Source organism: Saccostrea echinata, unplaced genomic scaffold (assembly GCF_033153115.1).
Source record: "Saccostrea echinata isolate AGI-Se365-2 ecotype Australia unplaced genomic scaffold, CSIRO_AGI_Sech_v1 ptg000014l, whole genome shotgun sequence".
Classification (NCBI taxonomy): Eukaryota; Metazoa; Mollusca; class Bivalvia; order Ostreida; family Ostreidae; genus Saccostrea; species Saccostrea echinata.
Genome location: NW_026889763.1, coordinates 5,898,373 through 5,918,981, shown reverse-complemented (window position 1 = coordinate 5,918,981; position 20,609 = coordinate 5,898,373). Strand labels below are relative to the sequence as shown.

Sequence of the window (20,609 nt, the reverse complement as noted above, 5' to 3'; positions counted from 1 at the left end):
CAGCACTTCATACCTAGAAGCTCTGGATGAAATGTGTTGTTCAGAGCTTTATTGTTTAACAAGCTTCAAACAATGATTCATATAATTGATGTGTGTTGAAATACATGTATTTGCATTGAGAGTTATACTGAAAATACAAATGTATTTCCCTTTTTTTTTGCAGCTAATTCAAATCTTATTTTGCATGCATGCCAATAAACTCTTCTTCATTTAAAATGTCATGCAAATCATTTTTAAAATTAGATTAACTAATCGCAATATGCCAATATTAAAAAAAAAATAATTTGTCACACTGAAATGTGCTTTTGCAGTCAGCAAGCAGATACAAAAAGTTCACTTTAACTTAATTCACGGAATTCAATATTTTGATGTTGGAGATATCGAAGTTCAACTGTATGTACATGTATTTGTATTACTGTATCACTTACCTCCCCTTCATTAATTAAAAGCTTTAGAGATGACACAAAAGAACATATGCAACAATGATGTCGATACATGTATTCTATTGCAGTTATGGTACAAAAAAAAGTTAACTTATATTTTGCAGACTTGATGCACTGATTTTAATAGACTTGAAAGAATTGAAGTGAAGAACAGGTGGAAGGATTGACTATTTATGCCCCCTTCCCCTCCTCTCTCCCCCCCCCCCCCCCCCCCTCCAAAAGAAAAAAAAACCTTTGCACATACAGAACTGCTTTTGTCAGATGATAAGGTTTGTATTTGCCTCAATCCAAAGTAACATTTTTTCTTAATACAACCTGGGCACTGACATATTACGATGCTAATATTCCTAAATGCAAAAATTAAAACAGTTTTTCTCATTTTCTTAAACGTACTACCTCATACATAAATATTATATAAACAGATGATTTTTCTCTACTCTGATTAGCTGAAATCTGAATGTCAAAATCAACAAAAATAAACATCATGTGCACCTCACAACAAGCAAACTTTCAATTAATACTGAAAACATAAGTACTAGTATGCAATCATTGCGTTATGTCATCATATTTTTCCTGGTTCTGATCGTTGACTTTATAATTATGAAATCCTAACAGACTGCCACTTCAAGCAGTATTATCTGACTTTCAAATTTTCATCATCATTGTAAAGTGATAAAAAATTATACCTATAAAAACTGTCAATATAATAAAACAATTATTTACTTGTAGTTCAATGCATCCATTTAGCTTTGAGTTAAGTGAATAAAACTGAATATATTTTTTTCTGTCGGACTGTACCTTACAAATGATGCTCATAGAAGTCAATGATTGATAAATATGAATTTTCAGTGAAGTTTCATGAAAACAAGCATATTCTGTTTAATGATGTCACAGGTTTTGTATGAGCAGTAGTGGATTACCTATGGAAACAAATAAGGAATTTAAAAAAAAAAATAGACAAAATCAGTCTGAAGATATTCTTCGCTTGGAAAAGCATACAGGATTAAAACTTTGCTGTTACCAGATGAAAGCAAACACACATTATATATATGTTTATGTTAACCACATATATTAGCAAATAATTGCAATAAATAAGATTAAAATAAATATGATTTCTACTCAATGTTGCATAAGTTTTCCATCAAGCTTTTATATAAAATTTTGTATCCCACAGTGAGTGTTAATTATTACAGGTATGAAAATGTTAATTTTGTACACTGGAACTGACAAACTAGCTAATTTGACTACTGTGGGAGCATGCTCAAGTAGATAAAATGTTTAAATATGCTGTCTATTGTTACTTTTATGTAAAATATTTTGAAAGTGAGAAAATTGAGGCTTTTCTGTCTTATGGGTTTTCTACCTGCAGCTCTTAAAGACTAAAGTGCTAATGACAAAAAAAGTAAACTTTTTTTTAGGGGGGGGGGGGGGGGGGAATCTGATATAAAACCTGAAAAAAGATGAGTGAAAAAAAATATCTAAAGTACCAAGAACACAATGAGCAAATGAAATGCCAAGCACAGTTGTGGTAGAATAGGTCAAAGATGTACCCATGAAGCTTGATTAAAATAATCATTTTATTCAACCAAAAAAAAAAAGCATAGGTTGTTAAAGAATTATCAACTTTTTAAATGCTGGTTAGATACAAATTGACTATACAGGCAGCCCTCTAATGTGCATCATGTTTTGCAAGCTGGCAAAGTGCAAAAGCTTCATTAGTTTTTTGGTTTTTTTTTTTAATTTAAAAAGCTTGTACTGATACTTTGTACTAAAAATTTACTGACTTCACTCTCTAAAGAACAATGCAGAAGGTTAATAGACAACAAATTTTAAAAAAAATTAATTGTTAAAGTACATGGAGAATGCTCAATATTCTGACCTCTTGTACAGTGTGGTGTGAAGAAAAAGACAGGTCTCTCTAAAATCATGACAACATATAGACATACATCTATTTGTTTTAAAAAGATTTTGAAAATAAGTATTTCTAGTTGCAAAATACAGGTAGGAAAGAAAACAATTTTTTTTCATGCAAGAAATAAGAAATGAAACTAGAACAAATAAACAAAAGATAAAAAAAAAAAAAAAAGAACAACTTAAAATTCAAAAATAAAGGTCAATTCAGAAAAAAAAAATTAACGAAAGATAATTAGGATGTTAATTTTGACATACCTGATTATAGAGCTTAAGAAGCCTTTTCTTGGTTAGGAAGTCTTTTAGGTTGACCCCATTGTCCATCAACAGTTCTACAAAGCCTACCCGGTTCAGAATTAAGGCAGATTGCATGATCTCAAACAGCATGTTAGTCTGAAGAAGACAATTGTTCTTTAAATGTGTGATCAATCAATTCTTAATAACCTTTTTTTTTTCAGAAATTCTAAGTCTACACTAAAGGATCCCCCCTTTTTTATGTGAAATATATGGAGATAACGAACAGTATTCAAGCTCAAAAGTCCATTAAACATTACAAAATAGGTGCAGAGCAAACATGGACCTCCAAAACATCAGAGGTGGAATCAGGTGCCACGGAGTAGTGAGCATCCCCTGCCGACCGGTCACACCCACCGTGTGCTCCTTGTCATGATCGGGAAATAACAGAAAAATCCGTCGACAATTCAGTGTGTAAATAATGGCCTAACAATTAGCATGAAAAAAGTCAGTCAGCAATTGACTCAATGATAAATTGTATTTGCTGACAAGGTCATTGTATCAACCATAGAACTTACGAAATGATGACTTTAAACGAGACTGCTGATATTCTTGTTTCATCAACTTGTTTGTCAATAATTTACCTCGTTTTAGAAATTGTACATACATAGAGCATGCTCTTGCATATCGAATCAAGTACTTTTTCACCAAATACAAGTACATGTACAAATAAGTTTTACCAGTATGTGCTTCAACATCATGGTTGTTTATTTGTTCATGCACTTTTAAAACAACTACAAAATGTAAGTGGAAAACACTGAAACTATGAATTTAATGTAGATTATCTATTGTAAATAATAAAATATTATTCAATTAAACTTCTTGTTTCCCACTTCTCCTTTATCATGTTTTAAATTTTCCTCTTGCAGAAAAAAGCAGTATGGAATATTAGAAGGATAAATATTCTGACTGGATGCAAGCCATTCTCTCACCTCTCTGTATACAGAGTATAGTAGCAATGAAAGTAGGTGTATTGTAAATCAATATCCTAATGGAACTAATATGCATGAAGTCCTAGCAACTGCTTCACCTATAGTAGTTATATATTTTGTACTTCTTTTACCAGGAACAATATTAAGTGCAGCAACTATGAGTCATGGCACCATAATTTTTTTCATTTATCAAATATATCTCTATTATTTTGAGAGCTAGTAATCATAAATTAGCACACTAAAGTTATACAAGCTCTAAACCCTGACCCACCCACCCATCACCCTTTATTAATTCCATCTAAAGTATGTACAAGGATATTGCTGCACCTAGATATCTCCACTATCATAGCACTGAGAGAGAGAAAAAACCCATCCTAAAACAATATTTGAGAGCATTTCAGCAACTAGGCAAGCAGTTTTAAAGCCCTGGTCAATTTTGCAAGCAAAATTGCAATATATAATGCATCATACCAATTTCTTAAATATACGTTGATTAACACCATCATTTAACTGAAATCATAGTTCTATGATTAAAATTATAGCACATTAGGTTTTTCTTGATAAAGACTAACAGAAATAAATGTGTATGTATGGGTTTGTTTGGGGGGAGGCTGGAATAATTAAGGGTCTGATTACTTCAACCGCCCTAAAAATAAAATTTTCCATCCCCAACCATCCCTTCCCAAAACAGTTTTTCTGCTCTTAATCATTACAACACTGTATGGCCAATTAAATGGAAAATACTACAAATCAATAAATATTCTATGTACCTGAATGAAACGGTCATCCGTAAAGATTTCACTTTTGGCAATATCTATTCTGTTCCAGGCTAAAGCTAACTTTAACTGGTCAAAGATCTGATCCTTATTTGCTGTTAAAAAAAAATTGAAATTGATTTTATTATTTCATTTTGAAAAATTATAATTAAATCAATCTGATATTTATTAAAATTTAAACATATGTTAAATAAGCAGAGAATTTGACATGCATTGAAACCCTACAACTTAAAGAAATACATGTATATAATCAGAGAAAATGAAATTGATGTCTACAACATAGTTTTCATAAAAGTTGTAATAATTGTTAAACTTCTTTCTCTGTCCTTGAAAGTTGAAATAATTGTTAAACTTCTTTCTCTGTCCTTGACCTCATGCAGGCAAGACTAGGAACTCACCCCTGAGTAGTGCCTGGAGAATGGCCTTGTCAATATCTTTGGATGACCCTCGACCTCCAATACTAAATTCAAACACCGTGATCAGGTCTCGATTTTTCAGGGTCTCCTTCACCATCTCGCAGTAACTGACAAGATTCTTCTTCCCAAAATTCTCTTCCACCTGATTTCTTATTTCTGCTTCTACTGAGGCATCAAATATTGTCTGTGTTCTGTAATACAATATCTCAGGATAAAATATCTCAGTCTTCTATTTGTTATTGGATGCTATTTCCTAAAGTTCAGGGATGTGCAATTAGCATCGCCCGACGCCCGGGGCTACCATTTTTTGGGATCGGGCTAGTAGTTTTCTGAACCGATGTAGCCCCTTGGGCTAGTAAATATTAAAACTACCAACGTAAAACATGAAAATCACTATCGGTATTTTCACTCATTTTTGGCTATTAAATTCCCAACCAATGAAAAATTTCCAGGCAGCATGCTCTTATTGTTCGTAAATCTCCATAATCTTATCCATTTTGCAGTACTACCTGACTTATTTACTTCCAAAAACGATAGTTTTTTTCTAATCCGAATTTCCTCCATTCCTCTGTTTACAGTAAATACATGCAGATATCTCATTAAATTATTTACGATCACTCAATCAATTGAAAGATAAATGTTATGTGCTTTACACAAAATATATTTGGGAGAATTAAACTTTAATTTTAAAAAGAATGACATTAAAGCCCGGACTTTTTCAACAATAAACTATTTTTTTTTCAATATTAGTTGTTATTCCCCCTACATTTGGGCTAGTAACTTTTTATTTGGGGCTAGTAACTTTATTGCTGCCACTAGCCCATGGGCTAGTGCTTAATTTTTGTAATTGCACATCCCTGAAGTTATAAAAAAAAATTATCAGTAAGTCAACGTCATAATATTAATGGAAATCTTTGAATCATTTCATGGCAAAAGGTAGGGAAAAAGTACAAAAATGCAGTCACACTTTCTGGAACAAGTTCCCTTACATCTTTTTTGTTTTGCCCTCTTGATCTGTAGCTTCTATTTCCTCTCCTGAGGAATTCTGGTACGCAAAAGCTAAAATGTCCGCTGCTCTTCCAGAACCCTACAAAGGAAGTTTATCTCCAATTATTCACAATGTCACAAATATTTACTATGCAATTGCAATGTAATACTCAAGAGCTCCATATATACATAAGCAAAGAGACATAACTCAATCTTATTCTTTCTTAAAATGAAAAAGTAGTGGATGCATGATTAAAACTACATGTACTTGAAAAGATGAACTACATAACTAATTAAAATAATATCATAAAATGTATGATAGCATTAGTAATGTACTTTCTTGAAATAGCACATACACCTAAACTAAAAAAAATTACATGTAGTTAAAGAATAATAATTAATGTACAATGAATATCATATAAATCTTACAATACCTGAACTATGACAATAGGTGTGTTATTGGCTACAGCTTGGTGGGCTGTTTCCAATGTACCTGGACCACCCTCTAAAACTAGCAGTACCACAGGGACATATACAGAGGCATCTAAACGATACAAACAAGAAAATAAATCATTTCACTCGAAAAGACACTACCAAAGTTAAGGTCACTTATAATGCAGACATTTAAAATTGTGATTCATTAGTTCTTAATGTATTTTCTGAACACAGTCAAGGTAGTACATGTACTTAGTATTTTTTTGCCTCTTGCATACAATCACTCATGCAATGTGCAGATTCATCTATCTGGTCACTGTGAAATATCAGCATGTACTATTTTCCAATACAGTATGAGGATTATTAATCTGATTGATGTACTATATGCCAGCTCACATTTAAATTATAACCCCCAATGGAATTTTTTTTTAAAGTGCTGCATTTGTTTCTTTCTTATAATAAGTCTTATGGACCAGACTCAGATTATACGCTTTTCTGCTGGTGACCTTGAACTTCCCCAAATGACCTTGGTCAAGGTCCAAATACAGCCTTAGCTAATACATGTATGGAATCTTTGTGCCAAGAAGGAGCTTCCGATGCTTCACAATTACAAGATATGACCATGACAGATATTATACATTTTTCTAAAAGTGAACTTGCCAAAATGACCTTGATTCAAGGTCAACACACAACTAAGCTCACGACTAATTTTTGTGTGAAGTATCAACCTTCCATATTTTTTTATTAGAGGGCTATGGACAGGATACATGTCATTTCAATTTTTTTCTGCCAGTGACCTTAAACTTCCCCAATTGACCTAGAGTCAAGATCAGAACATATCGTTAGCTCATAAGAAAATCTCTGTAGCAAGTATGAGCTTCCATTGTGTCTCCGTTACAAAGTTATGCACTGACACAGACAGACTGAAGAGAAATTCTATATAGGTACCAGCCCCCTCAAACTTTGTTTTGCAGTGGGCATATAATTAAAGGTATTACAGTTCAATGTACCAGTATATGTCAAGTAAAATGTCAGAAACTTTTGTTTCCTCACTCATTTAGGTTATTATTAAAGATGTCTTAATAAAATTAAATGGCAGAGAGATTATACTTATAAAAACTTCTTTTAAAGTTTAACCAAATAAAAAAATTTAGAAATTCTCATAAGCTAAGAGTATTAAAATCTGGGTTTACGTTTTATTTCATACGTTTTAATTTGTGCAGATGCAAATGTATTACTTCATTAATGTCAATGAGGTCACATACACAGACACAGCACAAGGTTTAACTGCCTCAAAGCACAATCTGACCAAATTAAACAAAGCATTACACAATGTCTGATAACATAATAATTATCAAACAATGAAACATATTTTTAACAGTCATGACTTGATACCAATACTTGTTTCAAGCCCAAGAAAATGGATACGACAATACACAAGTTTCAAAATTATCTCCCATCGTGCACTCTTTCTTTACAGAGGGGAGTTTTGTTTCCGTGTAAACCGGCAGGTAGGACAGTAATTTATATTAGATACGTTACATCATCAATTTTCCCGTCTATCATAACTGATTGTCGGGATGAACTCTTCAACTCAAAAATTACCAAATTTAAAAGGCGTTTTTTTTTTCTACGAAAAAATTGGAACAAAAGAAAATATCACAGTGAATAAGACTCATCAGAGGAGGAACAAGATATGGATCTCTAATAAAAACAGGCACATCTGATCATTGCACGTCTGCATTCTGAATGACACACCGACTCTTCCTCTTATAATAACTTGAAGGAGCCCACTAACTTTTTAGAACAGTTTGTACAATTAAGGAAGCGTCTTTTTCACAAAGACAATGACAGGTTTTTTTTTTGTTTTCAAGTATTCTAATATTGAAAGTAGATTTTGTAAACATGTAAAGCAGAGCTCAATAATATCATCAGAATCATCACTGCTTGACATTATCATTTTTCTATCACATTAAATGACTTTTAAAAGCCCTAGCCATTGTTCATTTATTTATACTGGTTTGTATATATCAACAACCTGTTCCACTTTCATGCTGATATGGATACTTTTTGTGCCTCTATAGTTGGAGAGTTATAATCTTGAAATTTGCGTATTACGATTTGTACAATCAAATATTCAATCTAAATTAAAAGTTCAATGAATAATAAATTTTTAACTTCCCTAACACTTCAAGGGGTAAAATTTTTGTGGTTTGAGGAAAAAAAATAATGGTTCCTGGGGATTTGATTTCCAGGCTGGTAAGCAAACATAATACTGTAGAAAATTTTAACATTTTGTGGTGGACTTGATGTTGTGGGTCTCTTTAAGCAACAAAAATTACCCCCCCCCCCCCCATTGGAAATTAGCGATTTCACAGTAATTTGCCATGACAGACCTTAGTTGATTTGAAAAGCTCAGTCAGAAAGAGAATAAAGAGGTGGCCTTTTTTTGTTTGGTTGTTTGTTCTTTTTTAACATTTGTATATGCTCACTTCCTCATTTTAATAAATAAAAAAAACTGATTTCAATATAAATGTTATAGATCTTCGGCCTCACAGCATTGCCTTAAAGCTGGCTTTAAATACATTATCTAGTAAATACTAGTATCATCACAACCTAATTCAAAGTACATTTACCTTTTTACAGTTACTTTACTTATAATACTGAGTAGTCTTAATAATTTAAAAAAAAAAAAAAAACTTTTATGACACATGTATATCAAAAGAAACTATATCTAAGAAATTAGAATACAAGTTATATCATTTATCAATCTCACTTTTGCCAGTGTTGGTTTTCATGTTTGCTATGGAGTTCTCCATTCGGGCTCTGAATGGAATCTCCACTCCGAACTGATGCTGAGTTCCATTGTCAACCAACACAAAGTGAGTGTGATTCGGGTCCAGGAAACTTTCCTTTGGTCTCTGTTTTTTGCCTAGTCTGTATGAAGCGGGCCACTTTCCTCGGCACTGATAGAATAAATAATTGTATCTTGCAGTAAACTGTCATTCACATCAAACTTTGGATAAATGTTTTTAAAATCATTAAAAAATCTCAGTAATTGAAGAACAATTGAAAAAAAAAATAACATCAACACATTTCTGCTAAATCTTCTGCAGTTCATATAGTTTGGATTCTTTTCCATTTTGATTTAAAAAAAAAAAAGAAAGAGGGAGGTTACCTCAGGATCAATGAGGTCCTCCTTGTTTTGTATGCATCCCCAAGTTGCCACTCCTATGACTATGATGGGGTTAGTAGAGGCAGACACTAGCCCATAATCTCTGACAGCTTCCCCAACATGCTTCATCACCCCTGCATTTGTCCCTCCCGTAATGATCCAGGCACCTAGAAAACAGAACTATACAGACTAAAAGAAGAACTGCGACAGCTCAGCTTAAAAATAATAATGCTATGTACAGTATAAATTCCTGTTACAACAAAATCACATATCAGTATATTCTAATTCGAATTTATTATCTGACTTCAGATTTAAATTTGCTGTCATAAACTATTTCAAATCTATACTGTCAGGCAATTTGAAGTAAAGGTATTTTCACCTGTTGCAAGATCAAAAAGGACAAGATGAATAATGCTAATTCATATCTTTAAGCCACATGACCTTACGTCTGAGTACTGATTAATCTTTACATACACAGTCGAACTCAGTATGTTAAGCAATTGATTGATTATTCTTTACATATACAGTTGAATTCAGTATATCTTAAACATTGATATCTCAAAATCCATGGATTTGTCAGTGAGTTTAATAATTCTAACCACTTCTTTTTGCATTTTAACCAGTTAATATCTTAAATCCTCCAATACCTACAAGTCTTTTTCTTGGCCCTATGAGTTCAAGATACCAGTTTTCACTGAATGTATCACAGGCAACCATGTTAAATATCTAGCTATATATAGGCATCTACATATTAACTATCACTTCTATTTCAAATTGGAAATCAGCAGTCCTCATCATTATCAAAGTTTCTGTTTTAAGGTTTCCAGGAATAAAAGCTTTGACCCTCTGCTCCTATTAAGATTACAGTCAAATCTTGTTATCTCAAACTCAATGGAACTGAGAAAAAAACTTCCAAGATATCTGAGGATTCGAGATATCCAGGCAGGGTAAAATACTTAGAGAATAAGGGGTTGTGACTTCCAATTCACTTTGACATATCCACGGTATTCGAGATATCAGTGTTCCAGATACCAAAGTTCAACTGTAATTTACTCTTATGTACTCACACTTGTGGACAACTACACACAAAACTACATTATTTACCTGTACTGCGTGCCACCTTCATGAGACCGCGGCGGAACTCCTCTTTGATTTTCTGTTTCATAGTAAAGTTTTTGGCACCACCTGTGACTGAGATTAGAAGGTTGGGTTTTTCCAGACCCCACACGTCCATCATTAGCTCCATCATGTCTTCCATCTTGGTGTTAACGTCCACACGTACATACTGTCATGTGATTAATTGTAAGGTAATTAAATAATATCTATCATTTTTTGTATATCTTTCACTTTTTTAAATAAACATTAAAAAGACCTGTTTGTAGTGAAACACAATAGCTATTTTAGAATTAATTTTTACTTATGTTTATGAAGAAAGTGACAATACTTAGTAACACGATTGCTATCGATCTTTTGCAATAAAGAAAGAAAGCTCTAAATCTCACATCATTTTTGGGGCATAACATATTGTTACACTAGTGACAGTGAAACAATGATAAAGCTGAAAGTATTGCCAATGGTTGCACTTCAGAAGTCATCATATTCAGAATGTTTAGACTTCTGGATCTTGATGCAAAATTAATGTTTATCAAAAAGAAACAGTTGAATTTTAAAGTACTTTTTAACAAATGTTTTCAAACCAATCAAAGCTGACTATTTAACAAGAAAGTATAACAAAAGCGTAACACAACTAGCATCTCCTAAATTTTATCAGCGTGGTGCACCAAACATTTAGCAAGATATTTCACCAGGACTTCTTTCTTATATGTACTTTTAAATTCTATAGTGGACAAGCTCCCAATGTATTCAACAGCACATTGCCCCCATGCAGCTAATTGTTGTTTCTACTTCCACCAGGAAATAGTTTTGTTAAGGAGGGATTCTTGTCTGGTTTCTGACTAGATGAAATATTCAAAGTATATTTGCTTATATGTTTTATATATTTAGATGTAAGAGATTTAAAAGATCATATTTTTCTTTCCTCATCACAATTGTTCAACTTTAAATAGAAATGGTAAACTGAGTTTGAAATCTAGCAGGGACTATATTTTTGGCGGAATGGCGGCGTATGAAAATATCTTCTTTTCTGCCTCTCAAAATAATTAGAGAACAATGAATTTAATTATAATTTTTACACAATCAAAAACTTGGAAATATTTTTAAATATAAGTTAGATTAATAATAAGAACCTAAAGTTTTAAAATATATCAAATAAATATGATTTTCAAAACAAACTACAATTATGTTAGCTTTTAGAAGCTTCCAATCTAAGTTCAGATTTGAGCCAAAAATTCGTAAAAAGTGTTTTTTCTCTCTTAGTAAACGGTCAAAACTTTTTATTTTTATATCATTTTGTATCTTTATGTGACAACTTTACCATATGTGAAAATAAGAAAAATTTAAATATAGGAAGCATATAAAGATAACTAAAATATCTTAAAATTTTAAGAAAAATAGAGAAAATTCGGATTAACCAATATCCATTTTAGTTAAATTATTTATGTCAATTTGGTAATATCATCTTATAGACGCTATGTGGTAATATCTTTTTATGCAAAAAGAAAAAAATTTAATTTTTTGAAAAAGAAGTAGGCATCACATGATTGGCAACAGTATTTTTTTATTCTTAATGTCCAGGGAAAAGGTACTGACCTTGACCTGACCTTGCCTCTAATATAAAACGGTCAAATTTAATCTAGCTGATACCATCACTTAGTGATATTGTCTTCTTGATTCTGTGAAAATTTCATTGATTTTTAAATATAAGAAATAAGTATTCTTATGAGAAGAATCCCTCCCTAAGTTATCATGATATAAAGTAAACACATGTAAATAATGATATATAATATTTCAAATAAACTTGAGACTGCATGTACATAAATAACCAGTTTAACAATTAGTCTTAAAAAAAACAAACTTGTAAATCAATTAGAAGTAGTTATGTTTCGAACTCCAAATTAATATCGTTTCCATTTTACTCACATTTCTCTCATTTTCTCCAAACCCAAGAAACTCAACCGTGCCAAAGGCATTGGTTCTGACTGCCTTGGTGTTAGTCTCTACCCTCCATTCTTCGAGTCCTGAGGACCCCGGAGAGGACAGTAAGGACATGTGGGCAGATCTAAGGTAGCCACATTTACATATAGCTTCAATCTCTGCCCCAGCACTACAATAAAGAAAATACAGTGTCACAGATACTAAGTGCTAACCATAACAGGGACCATCAGATGCTATTCAAGGGCTTATTCTTCTTCTTTAATTCACAACACAGCTAGTTTACTTCAGGTACTTCAAGCTAAGTTTTGCAACTGTTGCAGCTAGGTGTTCAGTAACATTGATTGGCATTTAGTATCTTTGTACACAAGAAATCCACTACCTAGTTACTATATTTACACGAAAAAAAGGTAGAAAGGTATTATTTTGCAAATTTTATGGAATTTTAGCATTACTCTGTCATAATTTAGTGTACAAAGAGCAGGAGCCACTTAGGGCCTTTTTTGGCCCTGAGAATTTCTGTAAAATCGAAACTGCTCAATTTTGGTTGAAAATCCAGTATCTATAACTTGGACCCTTGTTGACCGTGTATCTATTGAACATGACGTAATTTTCTCTCTAGTCAATGCATTATGACGTCATAAAATGCGTCATTTTTCCCATATCTGGTAAATTCCCTTAAAAATGGCCAAAAGTTGAGGTATTTTTTCAATATTTCATATAGAGCACAACCTCTGATCCAAAATATGCAATTACACAATCAAAGATCTGTTTCTGAAGATTTCAAAACATGTTTTAATTTTTGGATCGTGGACTGTGCTCATATTTTAATTCTTTGCTGAAGGTAGTCAAATTCGCATGTTTTCTGCAAAATTGAAGAACATTGCATTTTCTCAAAGCCTGTTTTCCAATACCTGGATTCTCAAAAAGAAATGTAGTTATAGGAAATGAAAGCACTAAGTCTCTACTTTATTTTGATATATGAAATGGGACAGAGGGTGATAGTCAATTAATTGATATAAGGACAGGGCCATTTTAAGCATAAAGTGAACCTAGCTCTTTATGCCATTGCAAAAGTACATTTTCATTGATATCAAACAATAGGACATCCTAATTGCACACATTGTTCACCAAAGCAAACAACTTCAGATACTTAGCAGATAATATTTCCATTTCTATTTGTTTTCTCTGTGAAAACTCTTTGAAAGTTAGGAGAGTTGATTTCTTGATCATTCTACCAGAATGCAAATTTCGCCAAGCGAAAGGTCAGGAGCGAAGAAGGCCTAATATGCATGTAATTCTCGTGTGGCTGTCTTTGTGTCTGACTCTAAGGAGGCCTAATTTGCATGTAATTCTCGTGTGGCTGTCTTTGTTTTTGACGTCAGTGGGCGGTGACTATTGAAATTGACATGTGAGGCCTCGTGTAATTTAAATCTATTAGTCTACATTTTTAAAATCTAAATTTACAATTTTATTTTACAATGAAATGGAAATATAAGGAATCACTGTCTAGTTAGTAGAGTATGCCAGGGACATCAATGATAGTTGGAAACGTGGGATAATTTATTCATAACGGGCTTGACATAAAATTAACACTTTTTTAGTAATATCTAAAAATTTACATCATAGACCCCCACTTTTGTTTTTCTTTTCTGAATATATAAGATAACTTTGATCAATCTGCCTAAATTCAGAAAAAAGTTTAAGATTTTAAAATAATTTTCTTGCTTGCTAAATTTTTAATGCCAGAAAAATCACATTTTTTGAGTGCAGAAAGGTCAAATAATTGATTATGCGTAGCAATTTGAAACTTTTTCTTAGTCACAATTTTGAAGTGTCTTTTTTTAAATAGACTAATAGTTTAATTTGTCCCATGATTTATTTAAATAAAAACATTGGAGGGAAAACATCGAAGACGTGATTTTTGATTAAGACACAAATTTCAGTGCAAAAAGGTCATATTAAATGTACTGTAGTGCCAAAAGAAGCGTATTGACCCCCATGTTTTGTTTTGATTTTTAATTAAGCTATGTGTGTAGAAACTAAAATTATACTTGACAAAAAAAGTTTAAGACTTTAAATATCAGGATCCAACTTCGTTAAATAATTCTCAAACTGAGTCTTAATTACTGCTTATATACAGGGAAATGTTTGCCCCCATTTTATTTTGACCCCTTTCATCCTTGTCATAAGTGGATAAATTTAAAACAGAGAAATACTCATCAGAAAAGGAGTTGTCTATCTTTTAACACAACTTTGAAACAGGGTTAAATCGTTTGCAAGTGTGATACATGTACATGTACATGTACACTTTCAGTATTTCATAACTTTGTTCTACTTTATGACAAAAATTGATACTTAATTGCTGTAAGCAATTCATTCAGAGAGTGTTTGTCATAAAATATGATACTAAGTGCATGGATATAATCAGAATCAATAATAGTTGTTACGCTCTATATCTGAAAGAATACATGTAATTGCATACTGATTTTTTCTTGTGTAAAAGATAAAAATCTATGTAAACAAGGTATATATATATACATTATGCTTTTCATTGTTTAATGACACTGCAGAAACTAAAAATACAAAAGCATATATTATCAATATTTGTCCATTGAGAAATATTTCATGATGGACTAATACTGCTTTAATTTTTGAAACAAAATTTTATGCTGTAACAATTAACATTCATTTCAGTCTGCTGAAAACCTTAACATTAGGCCCTAATATGGCCAAGAAAAGAATTATTTTCATTGCATGATTACACAGATCTACAATGTATCACAAAGTAAACATTTTATAAAAGACAAAGCAGTCTGCAAAATCACTTGGCATATCACCTTAAATTGCTCATGTGGAGCAACAAGATATAAATAATTATACAATAAGCAGCAAATCTAACTGCAAAGCAATAAAAGCAATCTATAATTTTAAATGCCAAAGATTGGGAAATTTTTGACACATATAAGTTTATCTGAATATAATGCATAGGTCTAAATATCGATAAGAGAGGTTTCAAGTTATATAGTGCAAACAAATAATATCATCACCATCATATTATTATTCCACAATTTTCTTTGTTAAATGTGCATGCTGCAAGCTTATAATGATTAATATTTACATTTGCAAATGTGTCCGAGATAAAACTACAAATAAGGTGATAGCTTCATGTCCTCATAAAGCGCTAATTGCTCAGCACATGACAAAACTCCATGCTTTCTTGCTGTGTGTTGATTAGTAATACACTGGGTGGGGCCTGCAGAGATTTTTCATTATTGGATAAAAATATTTTTCTTATTGAATCAAGGATCATGTGAAAATGTAAATATAAGGAAAAATTGTCTGGTTTGGGGTTTTTATGATAATGATCAATCCATGTCTGTCAAAAGCTCTACAGAGCTTATGTTATTTGTTTGAAGATCCGACTTTAAATAAAATTTTCTGATTCTGAATCAGTTTGCACAAGTAATAATTTAATGCATAAATGCCTTCAGCTTTTATGCAAATTGCAAACTGATTGATCAAATCATAAAACCAAACAACTAGACAGTTACTCCTTAAATGTATCATCATGAGGATGATCCTATAAAGGTCATGAATATATTGAACTCCTGTGCAAAGGGTAGAAAAAAGATTGAACAGCAAATGTAAAGTGTACTTGTAAAGCCAATTTTAACAAGAAACTGCGAGCAAGAGATGGTATGCCCGGATTGCTAAGCTTATTCATAATTTAAATGATAAAAAAATCTTATGATTATTGTGTGCAGTGATATATTACCTACATACTAATGATAAACTAATTATGTGTCCTGCATATCACATATCAATTTAGTATTAAAGATCAAGGTCAGTCAACTCAAAACACATTAAATCATATTTGCATCACTTAAATACTGACTTGCAAGTCAAGGGTCAACGTCTACTCTAGGTGAAAACAGAGGTAATCAAAGATAAAGAAGCTCACATGATGAATGTTATCTATGAGCAAGGCAAAGTCTCACATCAAATGAATGCTCTGTTAGTGTGCATACCAAGTTGCAACATCACAGCAAGTTTGGTCTGGGTAGGATTAGTGCATGTAGTTCTTAGGAAGAGACCTGCTCCAAAAACTTTATTTCAATTACTTGGAAAATGTAGGTCAGATCATCCATGTACATCAAATGCTGCATCCAAAGCATGTCTGGTAGTGTGCATCCTCAAATACTTAATTCATGCATTGTTTGGTCCAAGTAGACTTTACAGTTACTCCGGAATAAACCTGTTCAAAAAACTTAGACCTATCGCTCATCTGGAAATGTATAGGTAAGATGCAGCCTTAGTAGTGAGCATCCCTACATGCACCATCCATGCAAATTCAGGCACCATAGTGCTAATAGTAACTTACATGTAGGAATGGACCTGCTTTAAAAACTAAACCTGTTACTCATGCAGAAAATGTACGTCACATGCAGCATAAAAAGCAAGTCTTGTTGTGTGCATCACTAGATGCACCATCCATGCAAGACCAAGTTGGGAAAGTTGCAAATAACATTTAATAACTGTAAAGATACACACTACCAGACTTTCTTCGGATGCTGGATCTGACCTACATTTTTTGAATGACAAGGTTAAAGTATTTGAAGCAGGTCCATTCCTTAGTAATTAAAAGTCCTTTGGTATCAAAACTTCCATGGATGATTCATCTAGGAATGCATATTACCAGACATGCTTTTGGTGTTGAATCTGGCCTACATTTTCCAGATGAGTGACCAAGGATTTGACCTACATTTTTCAGATGATTGACCAGGTTAAATTTTTTGGAGCATGTGTGTGAGTGTGTATCCCTAAATGCATCATCCATGCAAGTTTGGTCCAAGTTGGGATTATAGTTACTTAGAATTGAACTTGCTCCTACAACTTTATTCATATAGCAATGCATGCTGACACCAATGGCAGCTGTATAGCATAAGCATATTGCAACTTCCACAAGGTGAACTAAAAAGTACTTTAAAGTTCACCTGGATAAATTAAATTGAATCTACTGAAGATGAGTAATTTTCCCTGCAACACGTCTCTGGTGACAAGTAAAATTTTCCACTGATATTGTCTTTGAGTAGACACACCGTTATGCATTGGTGATAGTATCCAGTAAACGCTTGATAAAGAGAAAACTGACAAAGTCCGAGTCATACTGGGTCCTGCAGTGCACTTATATCATTAATCTTGACTTCATGATCTTTGTGAGAGAGGCCTCAAAATTTGCATGTATATCTCTATTTATGTAGTGAATAATTATAAAGTTTGCAAGTTAAAAATAACATAATCAATGCTTTAGTGCCAGTCAAATGTGTGCTTGTAATAAAATAAGCTTTTTGACAGAATGACCTTAAAATCAAAAACATTGGTCACATTATTTTGAAAATCTGATTATACATCCTGAAATACAATTACTCCCATCAACTATGCAAGTCTTAGTCATTAACCAAATCAACAGTCTCAACCATTGGCCTTGATCTTTAATGGAGACACCAAAATCAATAGATGTCGATCTTCATCAAAACATTATCTACCTAGGGAGTAAATAAGAAGATTCACTATAAAAAATATCCAATCCAAGCTTATCACATTGGTCATATTAATTATCTTGCCTTTTGACCCTGACCTTTCACCATGTGACCCTAAAATGTGATTACTATTGGGCACCTGCATATATACAAACTTACATGAGATTTTTTTATGGCGAGGTATATTTCTTTGGTTCAACATGAAGTAAAGAAAGGGTACATGAGTGAAAGCATCAAGCAACAAAATTATAGGACTTTGATGTACTTTTACCATTGGACAGCTGGTCATGGAAAACTTTTTCTTAGCCTACAAGGACAAGGTATCTTACAAGATGCAATCAAGTGACAGACAGTATTCTTCAATCATAAGGAGTTGGACATCATAAATCTAAAAACCTTGTTTGCTTAGCAATCCGGCAAAAAGTAAATCTTGACAGTGTTCAAGACTTACCCTAGGAGACCCTTGCCTGGAACTCTGACGGGAGGCAATGAAACACTACCAATCAAAACACAGTAAAATGAAGCCAAATAACCAATCAAAACACAGTAAAATACTGCCAAGTAACCAATCAAAACACAGTAAAATAATGCCAAATAACACAAAAACATAAAATATGATCTTATATTTATATAGACAGGACAAGAAAGATATTTGATACATGTATTTGCTTCTATGATCAAATGAAATTATGAAATAAAACAAGAGGCCCAGGGGCCACATCGCTCACCTGAGCACTGTTGCCAGGAAAAAAGGAAAAATCAGTTTAGTATTGAAAAGCTTAAATGCATAAATGGTCCCAACCTACCCCTAAAAGGGAGTGGGGGGGGGGGGATATGACTTGAACAAAATTAAATCTACACTGCTTACATAATTTTTTGACTAACTGTGACTTTCTTCTCTACAAGTTTGAACTTTCACTGTGGCCCCACCCTACCTCTGGAGGTCATGATTTGAACAAATTTGAATCTACACTATCTGAGGATGCTTCCATATAAATATTACAAACTGTGGCTTTGCTGTTCTTGAGATTTTTAAAGGTTTTTCTTATATATTCCTATATAAAACTTTGAACGTTCATTGTGGCCCCACCCTACCCCCGGGGGTCATGATTTGAACAAACTTGAATCTACACTACCTGAAGATGCTTTCAAAAAAATATATCCAATCAAAGCTTTGCTGTTCTTGAGAAGAAGATTTTTGAAGATTTTTCCTATATCCTCCTATGTTAAACTTTAATTGTCGTCCATTGTGGCCCCATCCTACCCCCTGATAGTCATGATTTCAACAAACTTGAACCCACACCACCTGAGGATGCTTCCAAATAAATATTACCAATCATTGCTTTGCTATTCTTGAGAAGAAGATTTTTGAAGATTTTTCCTATATATTCCTAGGTAAAACTTTGATCGTCCATTGAGGCCCCACCCTACCCCCGGGGGTCATGATTTGAACAAACTTGAATCTACACCACATGAGGATGCTTCCATATAAATATGACCAATCATAGCTTTGCTGTTCTTGAGAAGAAGATTTTTGAAGATTTTTCCTATATCCTCCTCTGTAAAACTTTGATCGTCCATTGTGGCCCCACCCTACCCCCCGGGGTCATGATTTGAACAAACTTGAATCTACACTACCTGACAATAATTCCATATGAGTTTCATCTTTCCTGGCCCATGGGTTCTTAAGAAGAAGATTTTTCAATAATGCCATTAATTTTTTGCTATTTCGTAATTATTTCCCCTTTGAGGAGGGAGTGGCCCTTCATTTGAACAAATTTGAATCCCCTTTACCCAAGGATACTTTGTGCCAAGTTTGATTGAAATTGTCCCAGTGGTTCTGGAGAAGAAGATGAAAATGTGAAAAGTTTACGACAACGACGACGACGCCAACGACGACAATGACGACGACAGACAACGGACAAATTTTGATCAGAAAAGCTCACTTGAGCCTTTGGCTCAGGTGAGCTAAAAAAAGATATTGAGCCATATAAAGAGAAAAATTTCAGGAAATGCTAACATAATTACTAATTTTTGTTTTTAAAAAAAGGAATAATGTTTTAGGTTTTTTTCACAGGCAACATTGATCAACTTTCATTTTACCATGCAAGTAACATGAGTAAGACATTTATTGATAAGCATTTTTTAAAAAACATAAACTGTTCGGATTCTGTGAGAGTAATCAATCAATACACAATCAAAAAAGTGTAACAGAACACTTGAAAGAAGAAGCCATAAACCAAATAATGAATTGATCATTTAATGGAAGATTATGACGTCCATGCAAAAAATAAATTATCTATAAAGCAACTTTGAACCTGTTTGATATGTTTATAGTTGCATGTGTAATACATCTGCAGTATAAAACACGTAATTTACCACAATATAAAACAGAATTAAGACAATGAAACATATATTTTAGGACATTTGCTATTAATGCACATATCTAGATAAATCAGAGAATACATTGAAACATGTTTCTATATAAACATTACAAGTACCATACAGAGCCTGTATGTTGATCTATTTATACTGTATTTAACAAATTCCAACTGCAGATAATTGACACACATTGAGTTTTAAAGCAAATGTATTGATTTTACAATTATATTGAATACTCCACTAAAATATTAAACCTTGTTACCA

The 20,609-nt window shown here is 32.8% G+C and overlaps 1 protein-coding gene and 1 long non-coding RNA gene across 2 annotated transcripts in view; one reads left to right on the top strand and one right to left on the bottom strand.

Moving 5' to 3' along the window:
* The window catches only part of LOC133186672 (uncharacterized), a 156,406-nt gene extending 153,381 nt beyond the window's left edge, over positions 1-3,025 (top strand). Inside the window, exon 2 of the long non-coding RNA XR_009721085.1 lies at positions 2,894-3,025. This is a non-coding gene — a long non-coding RNA (uncharacterized LOC133186672). The remainder of the gene's footprint in view (positions 1-2,893) is intronic.
* LOC133186671 (transient receptor potential cation channel subfamily M member-like 2) overlaps positions 1-20,609 on the bottom strand; it is a 73,257-nt gene that overhangs the window by 44,000 nt on the left and 8,648 nt on the right. The window contains exons 4-14 of the mRNA XM_061321916.1: positions 18,415-18,459; positions 12,409-12,592; positions 10,474-10,654; positions 9,373-9,536; positions 8,971-9,160; positions 6,194-6,303; positions 5,762-5,859; positions 4,755-4,963; positions 4,351-4,451; positions 2,613-2,747; positions 2,323-2,361 (exon numbers count right to left, since the gene is read on the bottom strand). Of these exons, the coding sequence (XP_061177900.1) occupies positions 2,323-2,361; positions 2,613-2,747; positions 4,351-4,451; positions 4,755-4,963; positions 5,762-5,859; positions 6,194-6,303; positions 8,971-9,160; positions 9,373-9,536; positions 10,474-10,654; positions 12,409-12,592; positions 18,415-18,459 (1,456 nt within the window). The remainder of the gene's footprint in view (positions 1-2,322; positions 2,362-2,612; positions 2,748-4,350; positions 4,452-4,754; positions 4,964-5,761; positions 5,860-6,193; positions 6,304-8,970; positions 9,161-9,372; positions 9,537-10,473; positions 10,655-12,408; positions 12,593-18,414; positions 18,460-20,609) is intronic.